Below are 27500 nucleotides of genomic sequence, written 5' to 3'. Positions count from 1 at the left end.
TATATATATTCTCCATCTGACTTTAACACAAATGTTACGGACGGATGTTTGTGTCCATCCTGCTGTGTGAACATGATTCATCGACGGAGACAAACAGCTGATCAGACCTCCAGTCACTGCCATGAAGCACCACAGAAGAAGAGACACGCGAGACAGCTCCAGTCAAAGGTCAAACGACAAGCTTCATTTTGAAGAACCTCAGCCAATCAGAGGCCTGCGTCTGTACCTGTTCTGTCAGGTTTTCATACGTATCGACGACACTTTAAAACCGGTGCAGGCAGACGACGGAGGACGCAGAGCGAGGGACAGATGGCGTGTGGTTGGCCGCCTGTCGCAGGAGGAAGTGAGGCAGGAGGGAGGTCTGGCCCGCGATTGGCTGAGAGGGTGTGAGGCGTCATCACTCCCTGTGTGAGCGAGGGATCCTGAGGTCTTTCTCCATATGTCCCCGCCGTCTGACGTCACGCCTCACAGCTGAAATGTGGTTCCACAGCAGACGGAGGACGATGAGGGTGGAACAAAGGGAACCTCCATCAGTTTACTGACAGCGTTGAACCGTTAGGTTAAGATGAGATAAGATAAGATAAGATGAGAGGAGATAAGTTAAGATAAGAGGAGATAAGGTAAGTTAAGATGAGATAGACAGTGTTTCTGTGCAGCGAGCGATGGGGACAAACATGCTGGTTATCTCACCTCAAAGGTCCAATCAGCTTTCATCATCAGGTACACCTGTGTGATGTCACACGTCAGCTCTGCCTCTGATTCGGCGTCCACCCAGCTGAGGACATTCTGTCCAACGCGAACCTCGGTCACAAGCATGTTAGTTAAATCAGATTTAATGCAAAAGTCTGTGTCTGTGTCTCCAGAAGCGTCCAGCAGTCAGAGGAAACGCTCCGTCAGCAGCGGCTGTCGCCTCCGGGTGGAGAGGATGGAGCAGGTGTGTGTGTGCGTGTGTGTGTGTGTGTGCGTGTGCGTGTGTGTGTGTGTGTGTGTGTTCCTGCTGCTTTTCTTTTTGTGTATTTTTTGTCTCAAACCAGAGACATGTCCTGTCATTGGATGTCCTCACTCTGTCCTCACTCATCATCTGTTAACAAACCTCGTAGGTCAGATTCTGCCTCAGGACACACAGGCATCAGCTGGCCTTTGTCAGCTGAAAAGCTCGTATCTCCACGCTGGTCGTTATGTCGTGAATCACCGGCTCCTCGACGCGCTGAGATGTTCTCCACCTGCTGACACTCACAATAAAACATATGTCGGCCTCTCAGTCGTCTCAAACGCTGCATGTCACCCAGCTTAAAGTGGAGATACGAGCTTTTCACAGGACAGTGACAGGATGCGTGTTGGCATCAGTGTTTGTTTCAGGGGCGTCGCCGAGTGTGTATTGATCTGTGTGTGTGTGTGTGTGTGTGTGTGCGCAGGCTCTGGAGCTGCTCGGTCTGAAGCCCAGCGAGGCTCAGCGGCAGGCGATCCGGTCCAGACTCCGAGCTGATCCGGCCGGGACGGTGGCCTTCACAGGTAAGACGGCAGCACTCACCTGTCCGCCCCCGCGTTCACCCTGACATCAGAGAGAGAGACGGTCAGATTTCACGTCTGTTATCGAGTTTTACTTCCGAACCTTTTCAGCCTGAAGTCAGTTTGTCCTGCTGGTCTCTCTCTCTCACACACACACACACACACACACACACACACACACACACACACACACACACACACACACACACACACACACACGTCCTGATAGTACAAGACTTGCAGTAATGAGACAAAGTCAGAATCAGTTTTGCAGACTGGGACTCTGATGAGGCTCAAACTGGTCCCAGTCTGCAGCGTTCACAGACTGACAGCATGACCCAGTACGACAAAGTACATTTACTGAAGTTTTGAAGTACATTTACTGTGTTTTTGATCAGTTTAACTACTGAGAATTTGTCACTTCATTGTTTGCTGAGGTAGAAGTACTGCATCCCAAATCGTATTTAAGTCCAATAAAGCTTCAAAACGTGTTGAAAGTCCTTGTTATGCAGAAAGTCAGAACTGTTTATTTTATAGTTGCATGAATTATTGATGCATTCATGTGTTCAGTTCACTCGTCTTCATCACTTCATGCGGCTGCTGCGTCGCCTCCTCATCATAAAACATCAGTGTTGATTTCTGTCGCACTGACGGTCTGAACATGAGTAACTTCAGCTGAATGTGGGAAAAGTACCTGAAACTGATGCTGTTTTTCAAGTCAACTTTGTTTTTATGTTCAATAATCCAGAAAGAAGAACAAACAATAAACTGAATCTTAAAGTATGTAACTAAGTACCACACAGTTACTTGAGTACTGTTACCAGGATATGATGAGCGTGTCCACTATGATGTACTATTTTTAAGTACACATCAGCCACTCAAATAATAATTCAAATTAGTGCCCAGCTGAGTATTCAACAGTGAAATGTTCCTTTTAAATGCACCACCACCACCACCACCACCACCACCACCACCACCACCACCACCACCAACAACAACAACAACAACAACAACAACAACAACAATGATAATAATAATAATAATAATAATAATTTTCTTGTGTTTGTGTGTTTTGTAGATTTTGAAAGTCTGATCAGGGAGCTGTTCAAGCCTCAGCTGGAGGAGTCCAGGTTCACGTCTGATCACCTGTCCGGTTTGCTGGAGTCGCCCACCAACGCAAAGGTAGGACCAGTCCAGAACCAGTGCAGGACCAGTCCAGGACCAGTCCAGAACCGGTCCAGGACAAGTCCGACAAACACAGCGAACAAGAGAAACTCCTTTTCTGATCTGACGTGAACATCTTCATGTGTTCATCAGTCCGCTGAGACCCACAGCCGACTTTGTTTACAGCGCAGTAGTACAGCACAGTAGTACAGCACAGTAGTACAGCACAGTAGTACAGTATGAAGTACAGGATCTGAATCCTTCGTCCAGCGTCAGGGTTCAGTAAGAAGCACATTCAGTGTAAACGAGCGTCATCAGATCTGTGTCGTCGTCACGTTGGGTCTTTAGCTGGTGTGATGTGTTGGTATGTCGGTCCCGACCAATCGATGCGGTCGATCTGTTGATGTGTGAACCGTCCAATCAGCTGCATGTAAAGATTTTCTACACTGCGGGTGCCGCACAGAGTCGCAGTAATAATCAATAACAGCCGGAGAGCAACAAGCAGGAGAACCACAGTTCAGACTGAAAGAGTCCCAACAAACAGCGAGCAGCATGGCGGCATCTGTGTGAGCTGTGTTTAAGACTTATTCTTCAGTGGGAACCAATGGCTGAGAGCCACAAACAGGAAGTGAGGAAGCACTGAGAGACATGTTGCTGCCTTGGGTGTGTTCGTGGGATTTGATGATGACAACAATACAGAATAATAGAAACTTAAAGTAAAAAAGGTGCTTTAAAGCTTCTGAGGAGTCCGTGAAGTTGATGTCCTGTTGGTGGTGAACGTGTGCTTCACAATACTTTAGTGTGAAAATGTTCTTCAGAGACCAAAACACAGCTTACATGTCCACATGTCCACATGTCCACATGTCCCATCACATGTGTATTAATGGACCCTGTGTGTATTTCACTGGACTCAGTCTGAGAGTTAAAGGTCCTTCATTACTTTCTGAAGCCAGAGATCATGAACCTCATCCAGGTGCTTCTGACTGGACGAGTGTCTCTCTGTGTGCAGCCGTCACTGTCGGACTCGGAGGACCTGGAGGAGATGGAGAGGCTGAGGAAGGAGCACATCGAGGCTCTGAGGGAGATCAAGAGGCTGCAGGTAGAACACCTCTGTCAGCTCCACCTCTTTATGGTTAAACTTAGAAAACAAACAGAAATGGACTTCCTGTTGACCTGTGCATTACTTCCTGCTGACCTGTGTGTCACTTCCTGCTGACCTGTGGTACACTTCCTGTTGACTTCCTGTTTCCCGCTGGCTGTTGTTCAGGAGCAGCTGGTCGAGTCTCAGAGAGTTCACCATCAGATGGAGGAGGAGCTCAACAAGGTCAAGCAGGTGAGTCAAACCCACTGCAGGTGCAGAATCATCAGGTCATGTGACTTTCAGACGTGTGGTTGCATTTGAGCCGTGACGACTGTATTTAAGTACAAATTCAAGGTAGTTGTACGTTCTGTGAGTATTTCTGTCTTATCTTGTTACAAAACTAAAATACAGAATATAAAAACACATTCAGTCACATCGTCAAAGTTACAAACACACACTCAATCAAATATACAACGAACCATAATGTTCAGCAGCGAGTTCGGCTAATAAGTATGGCTAGTAAGCGCTATAGCGTTTTAGCCTGATGCTAGCACATAATAGGAATTGCCATTAACAGGCTAACAGAAATTAGCATCCCGATCATTTTGACTTAAACTAAGTTCTCTGTAACATACATGCGGCAGCACGTTTACACATGCTCACACACACATGTTTAATGTGAGGAAAAGAACTTAGATCTGCTGACTTCTCATTGCTGGTCCAGTCTGCTGCTTCCAGCTTCCCACTGACCAGCCTACGGCAGCCTGAAAGGGTCAAACTCAAAGTTCCCAGTGGAGTTAGTTACAGTGGCCACGTGGTGGAGACATTGTGTGCAGCACAGCTGGCACGATGACAGTCGATTGATAAGATAAGATAAGATAAGATAAGATAAGATAAGATAAGATAAGATAAGATAAGGCTAACCTGACCCCACAGCAGGGAAATTTAATGAGGATGAGTATAAAGTAATTTGTATAAATGATCGTCATGTTTTTGCTCATTTCCTCCTTTTGACTCACATGTTATCAAACATGAGACATAAAAACTGCAGCTAATGTGTGAATTTCAGCCTCGTTCCATTAACGTGTCAGGTGATGCTCCGCGTTCACGCAGAACACACCTGAACTCTCCAGATGATCCCTCTGAACGTTCATGAAGCGTGTTTCATGTTGGTGTGGACGGGCAGCTTGTTCACTGTCTAAAGCTGGTTTCATCTGTGTGTGTGTGTGTGGGGTGTGTGTGTGTGTGTGTGTGGGCTTCTGAAGGGCTGCTTCTTTCAAAATAGACCAGCAGATGAAGCTCGACACACACCTACACACACACACACACACACACACACACACACACACACACACACACTCTGTAACCAGCTGAGCTCAGCTTTACTTCCTCTTTTCGTGTGTGTGTGCCTGTGTGTGTGCGTGCGTGTGTGCATGCCTGTGTGCGCATGCGTGCCTGTGTGTGTGCGTGCGTGTGTGTGCGTGCATGCCTCTGTGTGTGTGTGTGTGTGCGTGCCTCTGTGTGCGTGTGTGCCTGTGTGTGTGCGTGCATGCCTCTGTGTGTGTGTGTGTGTGCGTGCCTCTGTGTGCGTGTGTGCCTGTGTGTGTGCGTGCATGCCTCTGTGTGTGTGTGTGTGTGCGTGCCTCTGTGTGCGTGCATGCCTCTGTGTGTGTGCCTGTGTGCGTGCCTGTGTGTGCGTGCATGCCTGTGTGCGTGCCTGTGTGTGTGTGCGTGCCTGTGTGCGTGCCTGTGTGTGTGTGCGTGTGTGCGTGCCTGTGTGTGCGTGTGTGCGTGCGCTGTGAACAGCTCCTCCCTGTGTTTGTTTGTTGTGATTCACAGCTGAAGGCTCTCAGCCTCTCGGACTCCCACTCTGCTGCCTCTCAGCTTCTCTGCCGTTGCATAAAGCGATCAATATCCACATTTAGACTCGGCTCACAGATGAACTGAACAAAGACTCGGCCGGAACATTTCCTCTCTGTGTTTGACCTGAGGAGTGATGACGGGGAGGGTTGGCTTCATGTCCAGGCTTTTATTTTGGTGTCACGCACTTCCTGCTCTGACAGACTGAAAATAACACACAGTGTTAAAGATGAACCTGCAGGTTTTATGTAAAGGCTGCGTCTGGTTGGGTCCTGAACAAAGTCTGTTGTCCACAGATATGAAAGCTGACGCTGGACACGGCTGCTGAGGTATGTCTCAGGTCAGGGAGGGGACGTGGTCCCAGTTAACTGAAGCGTGAGAGCTCCACACCCTCTCTGTCCTCCATAAAGCTACTTCCTGTGTTGGTTTGGACGTGAAGGTGGACACACGTTTGTACTGAAATCAGGAGAAGAAGAGAAGGATCTGTGGGACAGGCATGGACATGGACTGGACTGTGTCCTGTGCTCAGGACTGGGCTTTAGTCTTTGGACACTCAGGAGTGTCTCTGCTGTGACACGAGTGCAGAAATGATGCGTTCAAGTGTCGCATTTGGCACAAACGTCTCCTGGTTAAAGAAACGAGGGGGGGGGGGGGCTGGCATACTCCCTCATTAGAGCTGGAGGTCAGGCTTCACGATGGGGGGCCTCTCAGGGCCCCTGCAGACCCCCGAGGCCACAGCTGCAGAGACGGCTCATGCTGGGATCCATTAGTTACCCAACCAGTCGAGCCTGGCCACACACACACACACACGCACACACACACACACACACACACACACACACACACACACACACACGCGCGTCCTGATAGTTCAAGACTTGCAGTAATGAGAAAAAGTCAGTCAGAAGTTGAAGTAGATTCACAGCATGATCCAATACCACAAAGTACATTTACTGAAGTAGTACACACAAGTGCAAGTTTAATGTTCTTGTACTTCCATGTACTCTTCTTCACTGCATTCACCTGACAGCTTCAGTACTACTGCCTGACCAGTACTGATATACTTTAAGTACTTTTAACAGCTTCATTAAATTTTCATCCTCTAACCAATGTCCATTTCCTCACAAGACCAACACAAGAAGAGCATGTGAGACGGTGATGATATGACCGCTCCGGGCCTCCGTAGTGCAGCAGCTTGTGTTCCAGCCTGTCGCCGTCTCTTATCTCCTGCCTGTTTTTGCTCTTTCTGGCTTTTTCTTGGAACAGCGATTTGCAGAATTTAAAAACTGCGTTTGGCCTGCTGAGAAAAGTGAAGGTAACAGATGGACTGCTCTCACTGAGTGTGTGCATGTGTGTGTGTGTGTGTGAGCGTGAGCGCGTGTGTGTGTGTGATTTAGTGTTATTGGGAAACAAACATGTTGTGTGTGTTCATGTGTGTCCTGTTAGCTCTCACTACATATGACAACACCACAGGAGGAGAGCCGAGGCCAGAGTCACTGCTGCCTGCTGTGTGTGTGTGTGTGTGTGTGTGTGTGTGTGTGTGTGTGTGTGTGTGTGTGTGTGTGCGTGTGTGTGAACATACAGAAGGAAACACTCAGGAAGTCCACGCCTCCACCTCAATCCCCTGAACTCTGTTTTAATGGACTCTGTGTCTCATGGTCTTCACCAGCGGTCTGCTGGGTGGACTCGCTGTGAACTTGGACATTTTAATGTGGAGGTCTATGGGGACTGACCCACTTTTGGATGCAGCCTCTAGTGGCTGTCTGAGCGACTGCAGTTGTTCTTGGCCCATTGGCCAAACAGGAAACAGTGAGTGTGCAGAGGGTTTGTTTGTTGACAGCAGTTGTTGTTGCTCAGTGAAATGTTGCGTAACGGCGCTGATGCGTCCCTCTTGTCTTCTTCGGTGGTGTAATTGTGCCGAGTCATTCTCCTTCAGCGCCTCCTCCTGCGTTCGAAGCTCGTGACTCATCTCGTTTGTTTTCTCGATTGGCCTCTGAGGATCACGTTACGCAGAGCCGCGGGAGCTCCAGTGTTTGTTTCAGTGCTGGGCGGTTACAGTTACTGGTTTCCAGTGTTGCAACAGTACTGGGAGTGGTTGCCTCCCAGTCGAGAGGGGTTACAGTGTCTAATTGTTGCGTGTGTCTGTTCCACCAGCCTGACGGTTATGTAACCTCACTGTGAGGCTGGTTTCCTCTCGGCCTCGCGCACTGACTGTACAGAAACTGGAGCTTTGCTGAAAGCAGATGGAGAGACCAGCACGCCTTCACTGGATTAACTGGAGTTTAACTGGAGCCAGTAAAAGAATGATGAACAAACCAGTAAATCAAACATGACCTGTTTGGTTGGTGTCATGTTAAGGTACTCTTACCTCCTCGAGTCCTCGTCGTGATCTCAGTGTGTTTCCCCTCTGATCAATCGATAAGCTGTCAGAGCTTCAGCAGATGAAGTGCTGATGAATGGAAATGTGTCTGACGTCCCAGCAGGCCTGATGGCAGAAAGCACAAACCTGCACCTGCATCCCTTCACTGCTAACACTCAGTAATACTCAGTAACACTGCAGTAATACTGCAGTAACACTGCAAACCGGGAACAGCTGGGTGAGTTTCTCTTTAATGGAGAACAGGGTCACATGTTTTCGTCACTCTGCAGGATCGACAGGATTTGAACACATCATCACGTCTGTCCTGTTTGGGTTTCCCAGCTGATGTCGTTTCCTAATGCTGGTGACCTTATCACAGGCAGGGCTATGCTGGGAGGTGGCAGGTCTGGGCGGGTCCCGCTGGGACTCGACTCCGCAGCCTGTTGATCCAGTGAAACCTCCCTGAGGCCGAGGCGAAGGCCTTCGTCACACTAACTCACCCTGACGCCAAGGATTCAGAGTCATGACTCCAGTTAAGAAGCTCTGAGCCGACACTGAACGCACCGCCGAGGCCTTCATTGTCGAGCTGTGATGATGAATCTCTGCTCCCCTCTGTCCTCCCTCACTTCCCTCCTTCACCCTCTCCTCTTCCTCCTTCCTCCTTCCTCCTTCCTCCGCTGCAGGAAGTAAAACTCGGAGCGGAGGAGAGTCGGGCCCTGAGGACCCGGATCCAGCTGGCCGAGGCGGCTCAGAAACAGGCGCGGGGGATGGAGATGGACTACGAGGAGGTGATCCACCTGCTGGAGGCCGAGATCGCCGAGCTGAAGACTCAGAGGGTGGAGCAGCCGCCGTCGACCAATAAGGTGACCGACCCGAACGGGTGGTGGGTGGAGCCCGACGCGCCCGACGAGTCCTCGTCTTAGTTTATGTTCACACGTTCATAAAGCAGAAGATCACTGAGTGCAGCTTCACAGCAGAAGAACAAACTCAGAGACGCAGTGATTCACATTTTCTAGACGACCAAAAGCACACAGCAAGTTCAGCATGTGGGAAATTTGGGGAAAATGTCGATAAAATGAATCAGGTAGCTGACGGCAGGTAGGTGACGGCAGGTAGCTGACGGCAGGTAGCTGACGGCAGGTAGGTGACGGCAGGTAGCTGACATCAGGTAGCTGACGGCAGGTAGCTGACGGCAGGTAGGTGACGGCAGGTAGCTGACATCAGGTAGCTGACGGCAGGTAGCTGACGGCAGGTAGGTGACGGCAGGTAGCTGACGGCAGGTAGCTGACATCAGGTAGCTGACGGCAGGTAGCTGACGGCAGGTAGGTGACGGCAGGTAGCTGACGGCAGGTAGCTGACATCAGGTAGCTGACGGCAGGTAGCTGACGGCAGGTAGCTGACGGCAGGTAGCTGACGGCAGGTAGCTGACATCAGGTAGCTGACGGCAGGTAGCTGACGGCAGGTAGCTGACGGCAGGTTCATCAGACGATGGTTAACAGCTGCTGCTTCATATTTGTTGTGAATGTTCTTGTTTCTCTGCTCTGTAACACAAAGTCATTTCATTCAGGTGGACGTCACAGAACACTGAGTCTGGTTGGAGGAGGACTTTGTCCTTCCTGTCCCCTCCCTGATCATTTCCCAGCGTCCCTCTCTGACTCCATTCCCTCTGCCCCCCCCGCTCCTGGTTTTGGTCTCTTCCTCCGTCGTCAGCAGTGAATCTGGGTCAGTGTTTTGCTCCGTCTTACTCAGCGACAGGGTGTTTTTATAGAAATCTGGCTAGCAACCAGCCCGTGGGTCACCGCCGGCAGGCTCGCTGCTGATGGCGAGCAGACGAGCTGAGCCGACGCCGCGGGGAGTCGTCTTCAGCAGCTCTGCAGAGCGAGCGAAGCGTTTTCTGCTGCTCTAAATATTATGACACGCTGCAGACAAAGTGCTGACTCAGGCTTTCTGCAGAGGGCAGCCGCTGCTCGGTCACAGTATCCTGTCCACAGTCTTCAGACGGGACAGACGCAGTTCATCTCCTCCAGCTCTGATTATTGTTCAACTGCTGATCATTTTCTCCATTAATCCTGTAAAATGAGTCAAACTAATCCAGTTTTCCATTTTCCAAAACACAAATCCACAGTTTCATCCTTATTTTACATCAGGCTCAAAGCATCAGAGCCTCAGTCCTGCTCTTCTCAGCGTCTTCGTCCAAAGTGGTTCTTCTTCACACACGAGTGGCAGCGAGCCACGAGACGACTCCGCAGTCACACAAAGCCGCTGTGAAGTGCAGAGCGTTCACTGTTCACTGTTTGAACGACACTCCTCGCAGGTCACATGTGGACGCTGTGTTCTAACCGTGAAGTGGACGGAGGAAGACGCCCCCTTCATCACGAAAGGTCAGACACCAGCGAAGAAGATTGACAGATTCACTGTTTTCATGCAGGAGGAGACGGATGAGCTGAAGAAGAGAGTGGCCGTCCTGGAGTGTCAACTACGGAAGAGCGAAGCGGCCAAAAAGGGCTTTGAGATGTCGACGGGAAAACTGCTGAGTTTTGTGGAGGTAACAGATTTTCCATCTTTATCTCGTGGTCAGACTCCACCACTCAATGCTAACCGCTAACCGCTAACACACACGCATACACACACACACACACACACACACACACACACACTACAGTGCCACATGTGGATTCATCCGCTGATGAAAGTAGTCCCAGCAGATGCTCTATGTCCTCCTGTTGGTCTGATAAAAACTACAGCGAGCAGCTGTTTGAGGAAGTAATGAAGCTTTTAAACATGGAGGGAAACTCTGAGGGTTTTTTATCTTCAGCAGGAACCAATGAGCTGAGAGCCACAGACAGGAAGTGAGGACAGACATGTTGTTTGGAGTCTGAGCGTGAGATCTGGTGACAAAATGAAAGAATGAAAAACACCAGACTTCAAAGATTGAGTGATGTGAGCCTGATGAGCCTCAGTTCAGAGAAAAAAAGAGCTTCAGACATTTTTCTTTGTTTTCTTTGTTTTGTTTCTGTCTGACTGAAGAACGTTCAAGAGTTCCTGCTCGAAAGCCACGGACCAACCAAGAGCTACAGGTACTGACTGTGTGTGTGTGTGTGTGTGTGTGTGTGTGTGTGTGTGTGTGTGTGTGTGTGTGTGTGCGTGTGTGTGCGTGTGTGTGTTTGTTTGTCTGTCAGACCCCAACACAAGAGTCACATAATGAGAGATCCAGCAGAGAGCAGAGACCATTAGCCCAGTTAGCACACACACACACACACACACGCACACACACACACGCACACACACACACACGCACACGCGCGCACACGTGCACGCGCGCACGCACGCACACACGCACACACACACACACACACTCAGTGGTCCACCTTGGCCCACTTCAGTCCAGGTGCGGCGCTGAGCTCCTGTTAATGGCCGCCCGCAGCGAGCAGCAGCGTTACGAAACGTCTCGACCTGCGGTGAGAGTGTGAGGTCAGCACCACAGAAGAAGAAGAAGAAGAAAGGAGGCAGATTCACAGCTATCTTTACATCCTTCCTTCTCTTTATCTCCTTCACTCCTTCTTAGCTTCCTTTTCCTGCCTCCTTGATTCGTGAAATCTTTTTTCTTCTTCTGCTTCCTTCCACTTCCCTCTTTCCTTCTGTCCACCTTTCCTTCCTTACATCTTTCCTCCTGTAGCATCCTTCCTTCCTCCTTGCTTCCTTCACCTCTGCCTGTCCTTCATTATTTATTTTTCCCTTCCTTCTTTCATTCCTGTCATTTCTCTCTTTTTATCTCAGCTTCCTCCTTGTCTCCTCATTGCTTCTGTCCTCGCTCCTTTCCTTTAACCTTTCCTGTTTTTCCTTGATTCCTTGTGTCTTTTCTGTCTTCCTAATCCTCTCTCCTCTCGTCCTTTCCTCGTCCCCGGTGTATTTCCTCCCTCACATAACTTGCCGTATTGATTTCTGATCTTACACTTGGTGAACCAATCACAGCGCGGCCTGGCGTCAGCTGCTTCTGGCCGCTTGTGTAAGTGCGATTCTGGAAATCAGGTCAATCGGTCATGTTTTAATTCAGCCAGCTCTGGCACCTCCTGCCTGGCTTCCTTTTATTTCAGTCCAGGTCAGTGGGACACCTTGACTTGTCTTTCGTAACAGCGGGACCCCCCGCTCATGTTTTCCTTTTTATTCACCTGCCCTGTTTCTAGGACGCTCGTAACAGGAAATGTAGGCTGTCCAGTCGTTGGGTTCATTGACAGTCAGACATTGTTCCTTTCTTATGATGAATGGCTCCGATCGGCCCGTTCGCTCTCAGCTAATTTCAGCTAATGAGCTTTTTCATAACGCTGAATATTATTCTCATTAAAGCCGTTACTCATCCAGACTCTGTAATAAAGAAAAAGGTTCAGAGAAAAGCAAATATCCCTGAGGACAGAAGCTTCAATAAGCTGAGTTGAGAGACGACAGGAGGCTTGGAGGCAGAGATGATGAAGAAGAAGATGGCGTGAAGGCTGCGCTGATGCCGCCTTTGTTTGGGAGGCCGCAGCGTTTCCTGATGGAGCGAGCGAGCGAGCGAGCGAGCACAGGTCTGTGAACAACAGCTGCAACCATGGCTACGGGTCACTTCAGCAGCTTCACCAAGTGTTTTCAGCTCCCTCCACCCTTCAAACACCTGCAGGTGTGAGTTTATTCATCAGGCTGTTATTCATCGTGTATTTAAAGCTCTCAGTTCGTGTTGTTGAACTGATCCCTTCCTGCGAGCTCGTCGGCTCAACAGCAGCGTTTAGCTGAAAAGACAAAAGGTTTGATTTGGTGTTCAGCAGCAGCGAATACCTGCTCACTGTGAATCTGATGAGCAACACCTTTCAAAGACTGGAACGCTCCAAAAACACCCGTTTGGATCGTTCCACAGGTAAACAGGCTCACTGGTGACAGGTGAGAGGGTCATGATTCGTTCATAGAGGATGGAGTGAGTTCACCTCTTTGTGAACACATGACTGGATGAAGGAGATGAACACATGGACTCAGAGACACTTCAGGAAACTGCTGCCAGTGAACAGTTTGATTACCGATGATTGATTCTGGTTTATTGATGTTTTAGTCCAGTTTTAGTTGGTGCGTGGTCGTCCGTGATGGCTCCATCTGTGGCTGTCTGGAGTCGTCGTTGTGTGACAGCTGACCTGTCTTCTGTCTCTCTGCAGCTCTGGGGACGTTAAAGTCGGAGCGTCGTCTCAAGCCCTCCCTCCTCGCTACAAGAAGAGTCCCTGGACTTCGTCCACGCTCGCCCAGGAGGCGAAGGAGCTCACGCGGACCGTCAGGGCCATCCTGGAGGTCGACTGTAAGTGAGCTGAGCCCTCTGCTCGCAGGTCTGCATGTCCTCCTCTTCCTCTCTGTCTCTGTGCCGCCCTGCATGCCGCTCTCACCTGATGAAGCCAAACCGACCCTGCCGGCCTGCTGCTGTGAGCGACTGTCCTCCCCGTTTCAGTGCTGACCTTCTAGACGACGCCGAAGTCAGCACGGCCCTGAGACGTCGGCGGGACCCAACAGCCACCCGTGAACCTGAACGCTCCTCCCCGCCAGCTCCTCATCTCCTCACAACCTGCTCCGATGGACTCCTGTCTAAACTCTGCATGAAACGCTGTTTTGTTTCTGTCGAGCTGCACATTTCTGACCAGAACGCACTGAGCAGCAGGTTTATTCCAGTGTTTTAACCTGAATGATGTGAAGTCACTGCACACGTCCAAATTCACAATCTGCTTAAAACGTGCATTTTTAAATTGAAAACTGCATGAGATGTGATGAGAGTAATGGGATCAAAACTGTCTTCAGGTTGCTGGATGTTGAGAACTGTCTTGACAGTTCGGACCTTTGAGGTCACTGAGACCTGAACCCAGAGAGTCCAGAATGGAGAAAGCTGCTGCAGCGGTGTGAACCTATTGTCCAATATGTGACCCAGCTAATAAGCTAACTAGCTAATAGGGACCCAGCATGTTCTTGGCTGGCTGGCTGGCATGTTAGCAGTTAGCTTGTTGTCTACAGTGTTTCACCAACTATTTGTTCAGGTTGTCACCACATCACAAAATACACCCGAAAATTTGCTGTTCCAGGTTTCTGGTTTGAGCAGGGATTTAAGCTGCTGGTTGGCCAAATCATTCAGGCTTCTTGAGTTAGCTTAAAGAGGTGAGTTAGCGTAAAGAGGTGAGTTAGCCTAAAGAAGCGAGTTTGCTTAAAGAGGTGAGTTAGCCTAAAGAGGTGAGTTAGCCTAATGAAGCAAGTTAGCTTAAAGAGGCAAGTTAGCCTAAAGAAGCGAGTTAGCTTAAAGAGGTGAGTTAGCTTAAAGAGGTGAGTTAGCCTAAAGAAGCGAGTTAGCTTAAAGAGGTGAGTTAGCTTAAAGAAGCAAGGTAGACTGAAGAGGCAAGTCAGCTTAAAGAAGCGAGTTAGCTTAAAGAGGCAAGTTAGCCTAAAGAAGTGAGTTAGCTTAAAGAGGTGAGTTAGCCTAAAGAGGCGAGTTAGCTTAAAGAAGCAAGGTAGACTGAAGAGGCGAGTTAGTCTGAAGAAGAGAGTTAGCCTTTAGTTTTAAATGTAATGGTCTCAGTTTGTTCAGTCAAGTGACCCAAAGGTCACTTAACGCATTTTTAAGTTCTTACTTTCAGTCAGTCAAACAGGATTATCAGCCAAGCTAGTTCAAGCTAAAGTGTTAGCATTCATTAAAATCACAGAGATGTGCCAAAACAGATCAAATCAGATCGAGGGGAAAGTGAGCAAAGGACAAAACTCCCTAAACTTCAGCGTAGTTGTGTACAGTTTACCCACCCTCTGACTGTTTAGCATCGGTGAACATCTTCATTTAACAAACAAAATGAAACCGTATGAAACTTTAAGGTCGCAGTATCATACGGTTGCCATTTAGCGTAGCTCAGTTCATACAGTTAGACAGTAACTTCCTGTCGCTTTCTGTCCACCTCGCTGTTATTTCATCAGTGTTATCTTTGTGTTTGAGGGGCTGGATGCTCGTGTCCGTGCAGTGTTAGCCATCAGCCATTAGCCATTAGCCATTAGCCAGCAAAACAAAGTGTAGATGCGTCCTCAAACAGCACAGAGGTCAAAGCAGAGGTCGGGAGGGATGATGGGAAATGGGAACGGGATTAAAGGACTGTTCAACCTGATTGGACGATGAGATGCTTTTTCATGTTTGCAGTTATTTGCTGTTTGTCCTTCATCTTTTTCTGAGTAAAGATTCTGAAACAAACGATCTGCAGATCACGAGTTGTTCTTTGTGAGGAACACCAGCCATCTGAAGCTCAACCTGTGGAACATCTCCTCAGAATATCTGGATTATTGATCATTCGGTTTGATCAGCAGGCTGCGATCGATAGAAACGAATAAGACGACTGTTAGAAGCTGTTGTTATTACAGCGTGGACAGAGTCGTGGCTACGTCACCTGTAGAGGTGAGACCAGACTTCATGGACCCGGTGCTGAAATCAGCTGGTGAGATGTTTGATCTTGTTATCAGAAGGTGATGAAGACATCGCGCTGAAGCTTCAGAAAAGACTGCTGTTGATATTTAGAGCGGGACGGCTGATTATAGCTTCTGTGCCATGAAAGCTGGAGATGAACTGAAGAATGAACAGCAGTGACTGATCTGCAGCTTTCCTGACAAACAGGAAGCTTAAAATCTCAGCTGCTGCGTGTGCCAGAAAAAATCTCAGATCTGTGCTCGAAATGACGCTGAAGGTTGTCCAACAGTTTGCATTCAGCAGGCAGGATGTGGGTTTTTGACACACTCACCTAATTTCCCTCCATCAGAGCGTCGGCGGGAGGACGTGGGCGCCGTTACATAATTAACAGCCGCGGTTCAGGAGCACAGACGTCCTCCATCATTGGCTCTGTCTTGATAGAAGAGACGGAGATCGAGGCACAAGCTCAGAGAAAGTAGGTCAGCCTGATCCGCCTCACGGTGTGTGTGTGTGTGTGTGTGTGTGTGTGTGTGTGTGTGTGTGTGTGTGTGTGTGTGTGTTACAGTCACCTGTAGCTCGTCTTCATCACAGCCCTCGTTGCCTGGAGACGTGTTCTGCTTCTAAACCGTAAAGCTTGTGACTGCAGGAACCTTCGTCTCCTCCATTCACACACACACACACACACACACACACACACACACACACACACACACACACACACTCTCTAACAGACTGCAGGACACACAGCCAGCAGAGATCTTTTCTATTTCAATTTCAGTCCCAGCACTCTGCTGATCCTGGTTTTGAGAAACCTGGTTCTGTCCGTTCTCTGCCGGTAGACACACCTGCAGACAGGTGATCGTGAACCTGGATGTTCTTATAATCACGTACGTGAGGAACCAGTTCTGTGGTTCCATGTGAACATCAGAACCGGTTTTAAAGCCTCTGAAAGGAGGATGGCTGATGTGTGAACCTGCTGAACTAACAACAGATCTGTAGGTGACTGAAGACTTCGCAGCTTCATGTGATTAAAGTCACAAAGGACCTGTTGGACGTGGAGATGAGACAGTAGTCAAAGTGTGAAGCCAGTGGACATAACAATCCTCCTCACCAGGAGCTTCTTTCAGCGGCTCTTCTGGAGCTTTCAGTCACATCGCCTGATCCTCGTCAGCCAGTGAGTTTGTGGACATGGTTCACGTTGTGAACGTCTGCTCCACGCTGGCACTAAAACTAGAAATGAAGTAACAGAAAGTAAACAAAAGAAAAGTCATCTCAGTTTGGTCGTCCACAGTGAATCAGCTTTGAGCTGTCTGTCTCACGCAGTGTGGACGCAGACCAGCAGCTGAAGACACCGTCCTGTTTGTCTGAGCGGCCGTCATCATCTTTCTGTTGCCATGACAACATAAATTAGTGAGCTGGACCTACAGTATGTGTCAGGATCGTTAAAACACAGATCTGCATCCAAGAATACACCGACGGCATCCTTAAAGACAGAGTCCTTAAAGACAGAGTCCTGAAGGACAGAGTCCTGAAGGACAGTCTCTGGAAGTGCAACTTTTGATGTACTTCATGTTTGAGAAATGTTTGCAAGTTCAGCTGTTTGTCTTCTTGAGATCAAAGCTCACGTTCAGACTCAGCCAGCACTGATGCTAACCGCTAACTGCTAACCGCTAACTGCTAACCGCTAGCAGTCCAGTGTGACCCTCTGAGCTCCATTATAACTCATCAGTGAGCCTCACATTGTTCTTTATTCTGACTCGGTCACACACACAAACACTGCAGCCCCACATGTGGATTCATAGTCCCCGGCTCGTCCTCCTCCTGTTTGTCTTGAGGAAATTAATGAAGCTTTTAAACGTGAAACTTTATCTTTATGAGGTTTTTAAAGATGTGCGTCTTCAGCAGGAACCAATGAGCCGCAGACAGGAAGTCAGACAGCGATGAGGGACGGACCAGCAGGTTGTGGGCTTTCACCTTTTTGTAGGATTTGTTGATGAAAAGAAAAACACAAATCAACATGTTTAACATGAATATTAGGATAACTGTGAGTCTTCTGACGAGCAGAGAAAAGCTTTCGTCTCGCTGAGGAACGCTGAGCTCAGGCTGTTTGTCTCAGGCTGTCAGGCACTCAGGTTTACCAGGAGACAACCGAGGTGAAGGGATGGAGTGTGTGTGTGTGTGTGTGTGTGTGTGTGTGTGTGTGTGTGTGTGTGTGTGTGTGTGTGTGGGCGATGAAACACTTCCACTCAGATTAAAAATAACTTCAGCAGCTCAGTGTAAAAACATGCATCATCAGTCAAATCCAAAGCAAAAATTCTGGTCATAAAATAATGTTCATTTAATTCATTCGTGTTTCGTGTTAAATTTTCTGAATCCTTGTCAAACGTTTGTCTTTACTCAGAAGAAGACGCTGAAAGCAGCATCCAGCAGCTCTGATGGAGGACAGTCAGTAACAGTGTGAACGTGTGCGGTCCTCGAGCTCAGAGGTTCGCTCAGGCTTGGCTTGATTCGCAGCGACGCTCAGACGACGTTCAGTCTTTAAAAACACTTCTGCAGCAGGTTGTTGCTCTTATTTCTCCGTCCACCTTCTTTCTGTCTTTAAGCGCTCTGGACGTGTGGAGACGTCTACCTGAGCTAAATGTCGTGGATTGACTTTCAGGTTTTCCAGGAACTCTGAGAGTCCTGTGAGCGATCCGCTCATTACTCGACGGTTCGAGCCGTCGTCCTCTTTGACAGACGTGTCTTTACCACCTGACACCTGCCTCTGGTCCCTCTTGTCCCTCCTGTCAGCAGTGGACTGACGGGGTGAAACCTGGCCTGTGAAACGAGCCGCAGAGCTTCAGTTTGTATTCACAGCGACACAAAGCAGCTTCCTGCCTCGGATCAGGTGTCTTTGTGAACCACGGTCGACTCCGTGTACATACATGAAGATCGCTGCGATAAGCCGAGCGCACGGAGCGCCTGACTTCCTGTGGACAGCGCACTGAGGGCAGTCTCATGTCTCTGTGTTCAGTGTATTCAGCTGGAGTCAGGATGCAGTTAGCGTAGCTTAGCATGAAGACTGGCTGTGTCCAGAGTTCAAAAACACACCTGCCAACACGTCGAATGCTAACATGCTAAACCAACATGATGAACAGTGCACCTGCTAAACATCATCGCAGCGCTGACAGTGCAAGCACGTTAGCTTGGTGTTAGCGTGGTGTTAGTGGACCTCTTCATCAGTCCCACCACCGGCAGCTCTGTCCACAGTGTCTCTGAGCACCACGCGTCCTTCGGGTCCAACATACATGTGATAACGTGTCATTTGTCATGTATCATGTCAAACCCATGACGGGCCCTGAACACTGATACAGCATTCATCTTTTCTCTGAACATGTGAATTGTTTGGTGTCAGTTTACCAGCTGAGGTCTGCAGGGCAGCATCTGAAACTTTGCCCCCTTTTATTTTCTGAAATGGGGTTAAGAGACTTTTCATCCTGCAGCTCGTACAGTAAGAGGAGAGATACGGTGGAAAAGTACAGTAAAACTACTGGTGGGCGGCGGCGGCGGCGGCGGCGGCGTGGGGAATACTGGAGCTTCTCAGGGAAAACAGGCTGGATGGAAACTGGATATTTGTGAGGGGTGTTCAGTGATCTGCTGGCCTGATTATGTCTGAACGTCTCAAACCAGGAGAGGCCCAGAAACCAGAGGATCCAGGCTGGATCCAGACAGAAGAACCAGAAATCTACTGAGTGCTTTGACGACGTGTTGTTTTCCCTCTGCAGGCCTTCCTTACGGCTGGGACGAGGCCTACACTGCAGACGGAGTGAAATACTACATCAAGTAAGAGGAGTCAGACATGTTGAGACGAACCTTTCAGAGGTGAAAACACTGAAGCTGTAACATGTCGTCAGACCCTTCCTCCACCAGACGAGTGGAAACAGGAAAAACGATGAGCTTGGTTGATATTTTGGTGCAAATTCCTGAACAAGTTTGCAGTTAAATAAATTACAGACAACCAAGTGACTCATGCACGAAGTGATGCAACATTTCTGAGGCTGAATATAATAATTACACATAAATGAACCCGAGGATTCATTTAAACAAACAAATTAAAAAACAAATTACATTTTACATAAGCAAAGAAAACAGAGCACACAATAGAAAAGTCCACACAGCAGAGCAGCAGCCATTGTCCAGCAGGTTGGACAGACGTCTCCACGCTGATTTAAGTTTAAAGTAAAACTACCATGAATGTATGGTTGTACAGTATGTGTGTATTTGTACTGTGCATCAAATCATTTTTCTGATATAAACACGGCTTTCATCAAAATCTGAAATACTTTCCTCTCACCTGTGACAGTCACATGACCCAGACGACATCATGGAGCCTCCCCGTGACAGGCAGCGGCCCCCCGGGGCCTCCTGCTCCTCCGGAGAGCTCAGAGCTGGAGGGGGAGCGAGACAGGGAGGCGACGGACCGGAGGCCTAACCCGTCCATCGAGACAGAGATGTAGAAGCCTGCAGCAGACTGTCCGTCCTGTCTGTCCCCATGTTACTGTTAGTTCACATTCAAATTAAAAGATGAACTCTGCTCTCACGTCTATGAAGCTACAGCCAGTTAGCTTAGCTTAGCTTAGCTTAGCTTAGCATTAAGACAGGAAACAGCTGACTGAATCTATAAGTGGAAAGGACACGTTGTTGTCCTGGAGGTGGACGTCTGGGACATTTCTTCTGCTTCAAACTTTCAATACAAGACTTTTATGGATCAAAACAAACAAGACGTAACAGGTTAAATAACATTCATTAACCAGTCTTCATGCTAAGCTAAGCTAACCAGCTAGTGACCGTACAGACGTGAGAGTGACGTCGGTCTTTAATCAGACTTTTCCTTGAAGTTTTAGTGGAGATCCTAAATAACAAGCTGACTGAACGTGTCTGTAATTTGTTTGTTGGAAATCAAATAAGTTTCAGCGTCGTTCAGCAGAAACAACATCAGATGAAGTATTACAGTTCCTGGTTCTTACCTGTGGTCAGTCCCTTTAGTCCGAGCTGTGAAAGTGATTTTAAAGTCTGAATTGACGACGTCTGAAAATAAATTTCTGCTTTAACTCATCAGTGATTCCGCCTCAGTTCATAAAGCTGCCTGTTGGACGTTTTCTGCTGTCCTTTCAGACGTCTGAGCGACGTCTCCGTCTCTGACTGAACACGGAGGAATCAGACTCATCCTGTCTAACGCGATGCACAACCAGACCTCCTCTCTGTGTTTAACGCTTACAGTTAATATAGACCCAGACTGCTGGGAGGTTTCCCATGATGCACTGAGCTCTCCTCCTCGTCACATGACTGCTGTTTATATACTGCATGGTATCTTAATCCAAAAAAATATTTCCCTCCAAGTAGCACAAGTATAAAGAAATGGAAATACTCAAATACAAGTACCTACAAATTGTACTGAAGTATAAGTACTTGAGTAAATGTACTAACTCATATTGAGGCTTTACATTTACTATGTTCATCACGTCAAACTGTGTAATAATAGTGGCTGCCTGTTAGCTTGTGGAAGTTGTAATGGTGGAAAGCAGAGAAGACGAGCCGAAGACGAGCTGAAGACGAGCTGAAGACGAGCCGAGGACGAGCTGAAGACAAGCTGAAGACGAGCTGAAGACGAGCCGAGGACGAGCTGAAGACGAGCTGAAGACGAGCTGAAGACGAGCTGAAGACGAGCTGAAGACGAGCTGGTCTCCTGCTGATGTGAAGGAGAAAACATGTTTCTGTGGATTCTCTTCATCTTCTGGACCTTTGTGGACGTTTCACACCGTTTTTGTCCGAGTGTTGTCAGTTGTTGTCTGTCTTTTTGTCTTTTACTATGAAATATCTGCAGTACAGTTTCGTGTTCTACAGAGGACACAGCTCAACCAATGAGGTCACTTCTGTCCTCCAAACACCACCATCGTCATCATCGTCATCGTCATCATCATCATCAACATCACATACGTTTTATTTAGTTCATTCTTTCAGAACTGACAGACAGACGGACGGACAGACAGACGGACGGACGGACGGACGGACGGACGGACGGACGGACGGACGGACGGACAGACAGGCGGACGGACGGACGGACGGACAGGCAGACGGACAGACAGGCAGACGGACAGACAGGCAGACGGACAGGCAGATGGACAGACGGACGGACGGACGGACGGACGGACGGACGGACAGACGGATGGCTCTGAAAGCTGTGACCTCCTGTGGATCTCAGCCTCCCCTTGTCCAATCAGCACTGCTGAGGTCAATGACCTGCCTCTTCCATCATGGCTGCCGGCGTGTTGGTCAGCTGTCCGTCTGGATGCTGAACTTTTCTCGGTCCGATGTCAAACGTGTGCGGACGTAAAAGCGGCCGTGCGGCGGTCTGATGGCCGAGCGTGTTCTCAGAAGTCTGCTGTGCCGCACGTCAGCGTTTGATTGGACCGTGACGTGTTGCGTCAGCGCAGATCGATGCAGAGATTGGCTCTCTGTCTGTCCGTCTGGGAGAGCTTTTCAAAGCGTTCTTCTTCGTTTGTTCCTGTGATGACGTCGGTAACCAGATGAAAGTCAGCAATAATAAGATCATTCGGCTGTTTAGCTTCGGGTGAGGAGGTCATCGGGGGAATCGTTTATTAAGAGCTGCTGTGTTGTTCAGCGCCTCTGGAGAGCCTGAATGTGTGTGTGTGTGTGTGTGTGTGTGTGTGTGTGTGCGTGTGTGTGTGTGTGTGTGTGTGTGTGTGTGTGTGTGTGTGTGTGATGTGAATGGTAGTATTTATAGTGCGAGTGCGAGGGCTGGAGGTGGAGGGCCGAGCCAATATTCTTCCTGCCTGCGGCTCCGAGTATTGATTTCCCTTCTCACTCACAAGTGCAGATAGAAATATCTGCTGCACATGGAAACACTAATGACACACACACACACACACACACACACACACACACACACACACACACACACACACACACACACACACACACGCACACACACACACACACACACACGCACACACACACACACACACACAAAGACCCAAACCTGAATGCACGGTGTGATTTCGTTCGCCGTCTGAGGACGTGATATTGTCAGAGTGCTCGTCGTGCTAAATGTCCTTAACTTAGGTAAAATCAGACCTATGAGCGCAGATGTGAGACAGTGTCTCTCACTGTCTCTGAGAAAAGACGTTCATGGAGACGCTGTCGCAGAGTCCAGTGTTCACCGGCTCTTCAGTGGCTGTTTGGTGCTAAACGACATGTTTTTCTATATTTACCAGGATTAGTTTCCACCATCTTGGCCACTGACTCTGTCTGTAACCAGGTGAGCGATCAGGACTTCCTGAGCTCGTGTTGACCAATCACATTGGAGCAGTGCTGCGGTCGCGTGCAGGTGAACGGTCTGCGTGGCGAGCGGTCGAGGCAGAGCGTGGCGGTTGAAGTCGGCTGACATTTCTACACGCAGACGTCTGCAAGCAAATGCAAATACACCGAAAAAGAGCTCTAAAACATCTGAATGGTTGCCGGGCGACGGGCTGTGCCTCTTTCGCTCCACGCAGACTGTTTACCTGCACGCACCTGCCCAAACGTGATTGGTCGTTGTTGCTTGGACAGATTGTGCCTTCATGCGTCGACGTGTGTTTACAGAGATTTGCTCTCACGCAGAGAATCATCAGACACAGCGTGGGATCAGGCGAGCTCACAGAGAAGCGTTAGACACAGAGCTCAGGTGAGCTACACCTGGGCTCAGGTACAAAATGCTTGAAGTCCTCCTCCTGAGCATTTGGTGACGGCTGACATCTGAAAGAAAACCAGCAGCAGCTCTGTGCTTCTTCAGTTCTCCTGACTGAGACTGAAAGCACAAAGAAACTTGAGTGTTTTAGGACAAAGGACCGTGTTGTTGTCTTGGTGGGACACTGATGAGACAGGACACTGAGGACAGACAGAGACGTTTCCAGCTGACTGTTGGATCCTCTGTCCGTGTGCGCTCCTGCTCTTGGCTTCTGTCCGAACAGTTTCAGACAAATGAGTGAAGTTACACAACCTGTAAAGCCTCTTTTCCTCGGTTCAACCTGCAGAGGTCAAAGGTCACAGACTGCATCAGCAGCTCGTCAGGCCTGGATTAGAACGCTCAGCCCAAACACGTCCAGCTAGCTCCCTTCCACTGAACGTCTCTCGTTTCCAGCTGAAGCTCCATGTTGCTCTCAGACTCTGAGCTCCTTCAGCCAGCTTTGCTTATGTAAATCATAATTTCACCCGCGTCGTGGTGAAAGACCGTCGCACGGCGCTCACGCTGCCGTTACGTGACCATATTGTTGTTGACGGTGTTCTGCTGTGTAACTGAGGTCCAATTATGTCCTCTGCTTGAGCTGGACTGGAGACAAATCCGTCCTTTTAGGTGGAATATCCAATTTAGTCTTCTGGAAGTCTCACAGTAGATTTGTTGTGGAGCAGACTTCGACCAAACGACTCCTTGGTCTTATTTAAGACTCATGGTGACCATTTTATATCATAATCTGTCCCCTTTACAGAGACAGATGGCCTTTACTGACCAGCATGGTGCCTCTGAGGACGATGACGTCTGTCTCTCAGTCTGTCCGTCCAGACTGAATCCAGAAACATGTCATCAATGTCAGATGGATTACTGTGAAACTAGTTTGCTCACTGTAACATCACCATTGTTAGGGAAGGAGAGAGCAGCTAACGGTCGCTAGCTCACAGCTAACTTTAGCTAACATTAGCGAAGGTTAGCTCTGATAGCTAACGTTAGCTAACATTAGCGAATGTTAGCTCTGATAGCTAACATTAGCGAAGGTTAGCTCTGATAGCTAACTTTAGCTAACGTTAGCGAAGGTTAGCTCTGATAGCTAACGCTAGCTAACGTTAGCGAAGGTTAGCTCTGATAGCTAACATTAGCGAAGGTTAGCTCCACCATCAGATGGTCAGGTAAATGTTAGGTTCTATGAGGAGAAAGAAGTGACGGAGAGACGTGGCGGGGACGCAACAGCCATGGAGACGTGGCGGGGACGTGACGGGGACGTGACGGGGACGTGACGGCCATGGAGACGTGGCGGGGACGTGACGGGGACGTGACGGGGACGTGACGGCCATGGAGACGGCCATGGAGACGGCCATGGAGACGGCCATGTCTCCGCGGCGTTGTGTTGCTTCAGGCGATGATGGCGTGCGGTTTGGAGGTTTACGTGTCACGGTGATGAGTCAGCTGTGATTGGCCCGTCCAGCGTCTGAAGTCCTGTCCTACTTTCCTTCCTCACAGGTCGTCACAACATCTCTGTGCTTTAGCAACCGCTGTTGCTAAGGAGGCGTCGATGAGAGCGAGGATGAGGAGGATTTGTTGAGGCCACCGAGGACTCGTTTTCCCTCTGCTGTGGTTCAGCAGCTGTGTGTGAGACGGCTGTGACAGTACTCTGAAATATTCAGCTGGAGAAAAGACCTCATATTCACACTTTATACAGACTCACTGAGAGCCTCCTCTCCTCCTCTCCTCTCCTCTCCTCCTCTCCTCTCCTCTCCTCTCCTCTCCTCTCCTCTCCTCCTCTCCTCTCCTCTCCTTCTCTCCTCTCCTCTCCTCCTCTCCTTTCCTCCTCTCCTCCTCTCCTCCTCTCCTCTCCTTCTCTCCTCTCCTCTCCTCCTCTCCTTTCCTCCTCTCCTCCTCTCCTCCTCTCCTCCTCTCCTCTCCTCTCCTCCTCTCCTTTCCTCCTCTCCTCCTCTCCTCCTCTCCTTCTCTCCTCTCCTCTCCTCCTCTCCTCTCCTCTCCTCTCCTCTCCTCTCCTCTCCTCTCCTTTCCTCCTCTCCTCCTCTCTTCCTCTCCTTTCCTCCTCTCCTCTCCTCCTCCTGTGTCCTCCTTTTCCTTTCATTTCTTTATCTTGTCATTTCCTTTCCTATTTCCTAGTTTTCATGTTTTCTCTGTTACTATTCACTCCTCACTTCTCCTTTTAATTTCTTTTCATTTCCCCCACTCTGTTCTCTCCTCCCTTATTTCCTCCTCTCCTCTCCCCCCCCCCCCCCCCCCCCCCCCCGATTTGTTTTTCACTCTGTCTCAAGCACATGAGGTTCAACGTGTCCATGCTGGGGGGGGGTGGGGGGTGGGGGGGAGCAGGAGGAGGAGAGCAGGAGTCAGCGGCCTCTCATTGGACAAAAGTAGGTCAAGCCGGCCCACTCATGTGACCCAGCATTCCTCTCTCCAGGCTGTGTGTGTGTGTGTGTGTGTGTGTGTGTGTGTGTGTGTGTGTGTGTGTGTGTGTGTTTTATGTCACAGACTGAAGCCTTGAGACAAACTGGTCTGGGAGTAAAATAATGACATTTCCGCCTGTTTTCAGGTCAAAGTTTAAACTAATGAAACATAACAGCAGAGTTTTCATCAGCATGTTTGAGGGTCAGTGAAGAGGAGGCTGAGTCTTCATCACTTTAACTTACGCACAAAATAAAGTTTGTGCTTCTAAAATCAGGAGGATTTGTTGCTTTGGGAAATTACATCCACTGGGACCAACTTCTGTCCACCAGCACGGAGGAGACAGAGTGTCCAAAATCAAAGTGGACACGTTAATGTGAAGTTTACGTGACTTCAGTCCTCATGTGTCACAGCTGGAGGACTGAGACTGAGACTTTATTGACTGGGAAATCTCATGTCTTCTGTCTGTCCTCCCTCATTGGATGCAGTCCAAAACGGATGTGGACAAAGGACAAGTGTCTGTTTGATGTCTGCATGAAGGGACGTTTGCACAGATCTGACAGCGTTGACACGAGCCGATGTCCCGTGACGAACGGAGACTTTCTGTCCCTCAGTCTGAGGCTGAAATCAACGTTTTTAAATTCAAAGTGTTTCTGCTCCGAACTGAGACTGAAAGCAACATTTACACGCTTGTGTTCAAGAGTTGCTTTTATTTATGTTACAGTTTGAGTTTTTTCCAGCTTTGAGCATCACTGAGTCTCCGCTGCGGACCGGACGGAGTGTCTCCGGTCCGTCCGTCGGTCCGTCCGCAGAGCAGCGCTGAGGGCCGCTTTGGCTGCACTGTGACGACAGACGGAGGGTGGGGGCGGTGGAGGTAGAAAGCTCGCGCTCTGACGTCAGCAGCGCTCACACACGGGATCGGTGATCGGTCCGCGCGCCGCAGCCCGGCCAGGCACCGCCTCACGCGCTCACAGCACGTCCCGCGTCCATCTTCAGTCCAGCAGCCGCGTTTTCCCGTGCGGACGTTTGTCTCTCAGGTCTGATGTAGAGGACAGCGCGGAGGACACAGCTGATCCCCACCTGTCTTTGTATGCCTCTTTTTGATTGGTCGCTCTCTCTCAGCGCTTCTTCGTCCGATCGGATCCTCGGCTGCCAATGCAAGGAGGCATGATGGAGAAAATGTCCCGACACCCGCTCAATCCCGGCTTTCTTCCTCCAGCGACGCACGGAGTCCTCAAGTCTCTGCTGGAAAACCCGATGAAGCTGCCGCTGCATCATGAAGGTGAAGCAGCTTGTTGTGTGTGTGTGTGTGTGTGTGTGTGTGTGTGTGTGTGTGTGTGTGTGTGTGTGTGTGTGTGTGGTGCGTTCACGGCGTGAGGGTTTAACGGTGATTTCTGACATGTTCCTGCGTCAGTCAGCACGCTTCAGGTGTTCAACCTGAACGAGCTGACAGCTCACCTGTGAAGCCAGAAACTTCTCTGACCGGTTCAGGTCCTCTGAGACCAGAATACGCCTCACCTGGAAAGGTGACAGACGCGGAGACAACCTGTCAAACAAAAGTCTCAGTGAGCAGGATGAGGAGACACAGCTGGACAGATGAGCAGTAACATCACGACGATGTTCGTGTTCAAACCTCCAGCTGAACCATCAGGCTGCACTGAGCCCTGATTTGACCAGTCCCCCCAGCAGACACCCCCCACCCCCCGACTCTGACCAAACTCTGTGCAGCTTTCACAAGATTTACCTGTTTGTGTTTTCATTGAGAAAAAAGCTGCTCATCTGATCTGCGTGTCAGAGGGAGGAGACGTCCTCAGCTGTCCTTAAGACAGACACTCAACAGGACATAGTCACACCTGAGCAGGTGGCATCAGAGTGTCTTTGCTTTAAAACTGCTCAAACGATTGAT

General features: G+C 49.3%; 2 protein-coding genes across 9 annotated transcripts in view; both read left to right on the top strand.

Annotated features, from left to right (window-relative positions):
• stxbp4 (syntaxin binding protein 4) overlaps positions 1 to 20502 on the top strand; it is a 32241-nt gene extending 11739 nt beyond the window's left edge. For 2 of the 7 annotated variants that reach the window (XM_070990300.1, XM_070990303.1), the window contains exons 12-22: positions 864 to 934; positions 1416 to 1512; positions 2588 to 2691; positions 3647 to 3772; positions 3941 to 4006; positions 8657 to 8836; positions 10402 to 10518; positions 11001 to 11050; positions 13151 to 13287; positions 19173 to 19230; positions 19751 to 20502. In XM_070990300.1, the coding sequence (XP_070846401.1) occupies positions 864 to 934; positions 1416 to 1512; positions 2588 to 2691; positions 3647 to 3772; positions 3941 to 4006; positions 8657 to 8836; positions 10402 to 10518; positions 11001 to 11050; positions 13151 to 13287; positions 19173 to 19230; positions 19751 to 19904 (1160 nt within the window). In that variant the 3' untranslated portion in view covers positions 19905 to 20502. Of the gene's footprint in view, positions 1 to 863; positions 935 to 1415; positions 1513 to 2587; positions 2692 to 3646; positions 3773 to 3940; positions 4007 to 8656; positions 8837 to 10401; positions 10519 to 11000; positions 11051 to 13150; positions 13288 to 13434; positions 15199 to 19172; positions 19231 to 19750 lie in introns of those variants that run through there. The other 5 variants (XM_070990305.1, XM_070990306.1, XM_070990301.1 and 2 more) reach the window with 4 other exon arrangements.
• A 6022-nt stretch (positions 20503 to 26524) lies between these two features.
• The window catches only part of hlfb (HLF transcription factor, PAR bZIP family member b), a 10985-nt gene continuing 10009 nt past the window's right edge, over positions 26525 to 27500 (top strand). The window contains exon 1 of one of the 2 annotated variants that reach the window (XM_070990732.1): positions 26525 to 26876. In XM_070990732.1, coding sequence (XP_070846833.1) covers positions 26750 to 26876 — 127 coding nt within the window. In that variant the 5' untranslated portion in view covers positions 26525 to 26749. The remainder of the gene's footprint in view (positions 26877 to 27500) is intronic. The other variant, XM_070990731.1, reaches the window with a different exon arrangement.

Source organism: Chaetodon trifascialis, chromosome 21 (genome assembly GCF_039877785.1).
Source record: "Chaetodon trifascialis isolate fChaTrf1 chromosome 21, fChaTrf1.hap1, whole genome shotgun sequence".
Taxonomy (NCBI): domain Eukaryota; kingdom Metazoa; phylum Chordata; class Actinopteri; order Chaetodontiformes; family Chaetodontidae; genus Chaetodon; species Chaetodon trifascialis.
The sequence above is the reverse complement of the archived record's forward strand: the minus strand, read 5'-3'. Positions and strand labels throughout refer to the sequence as shown.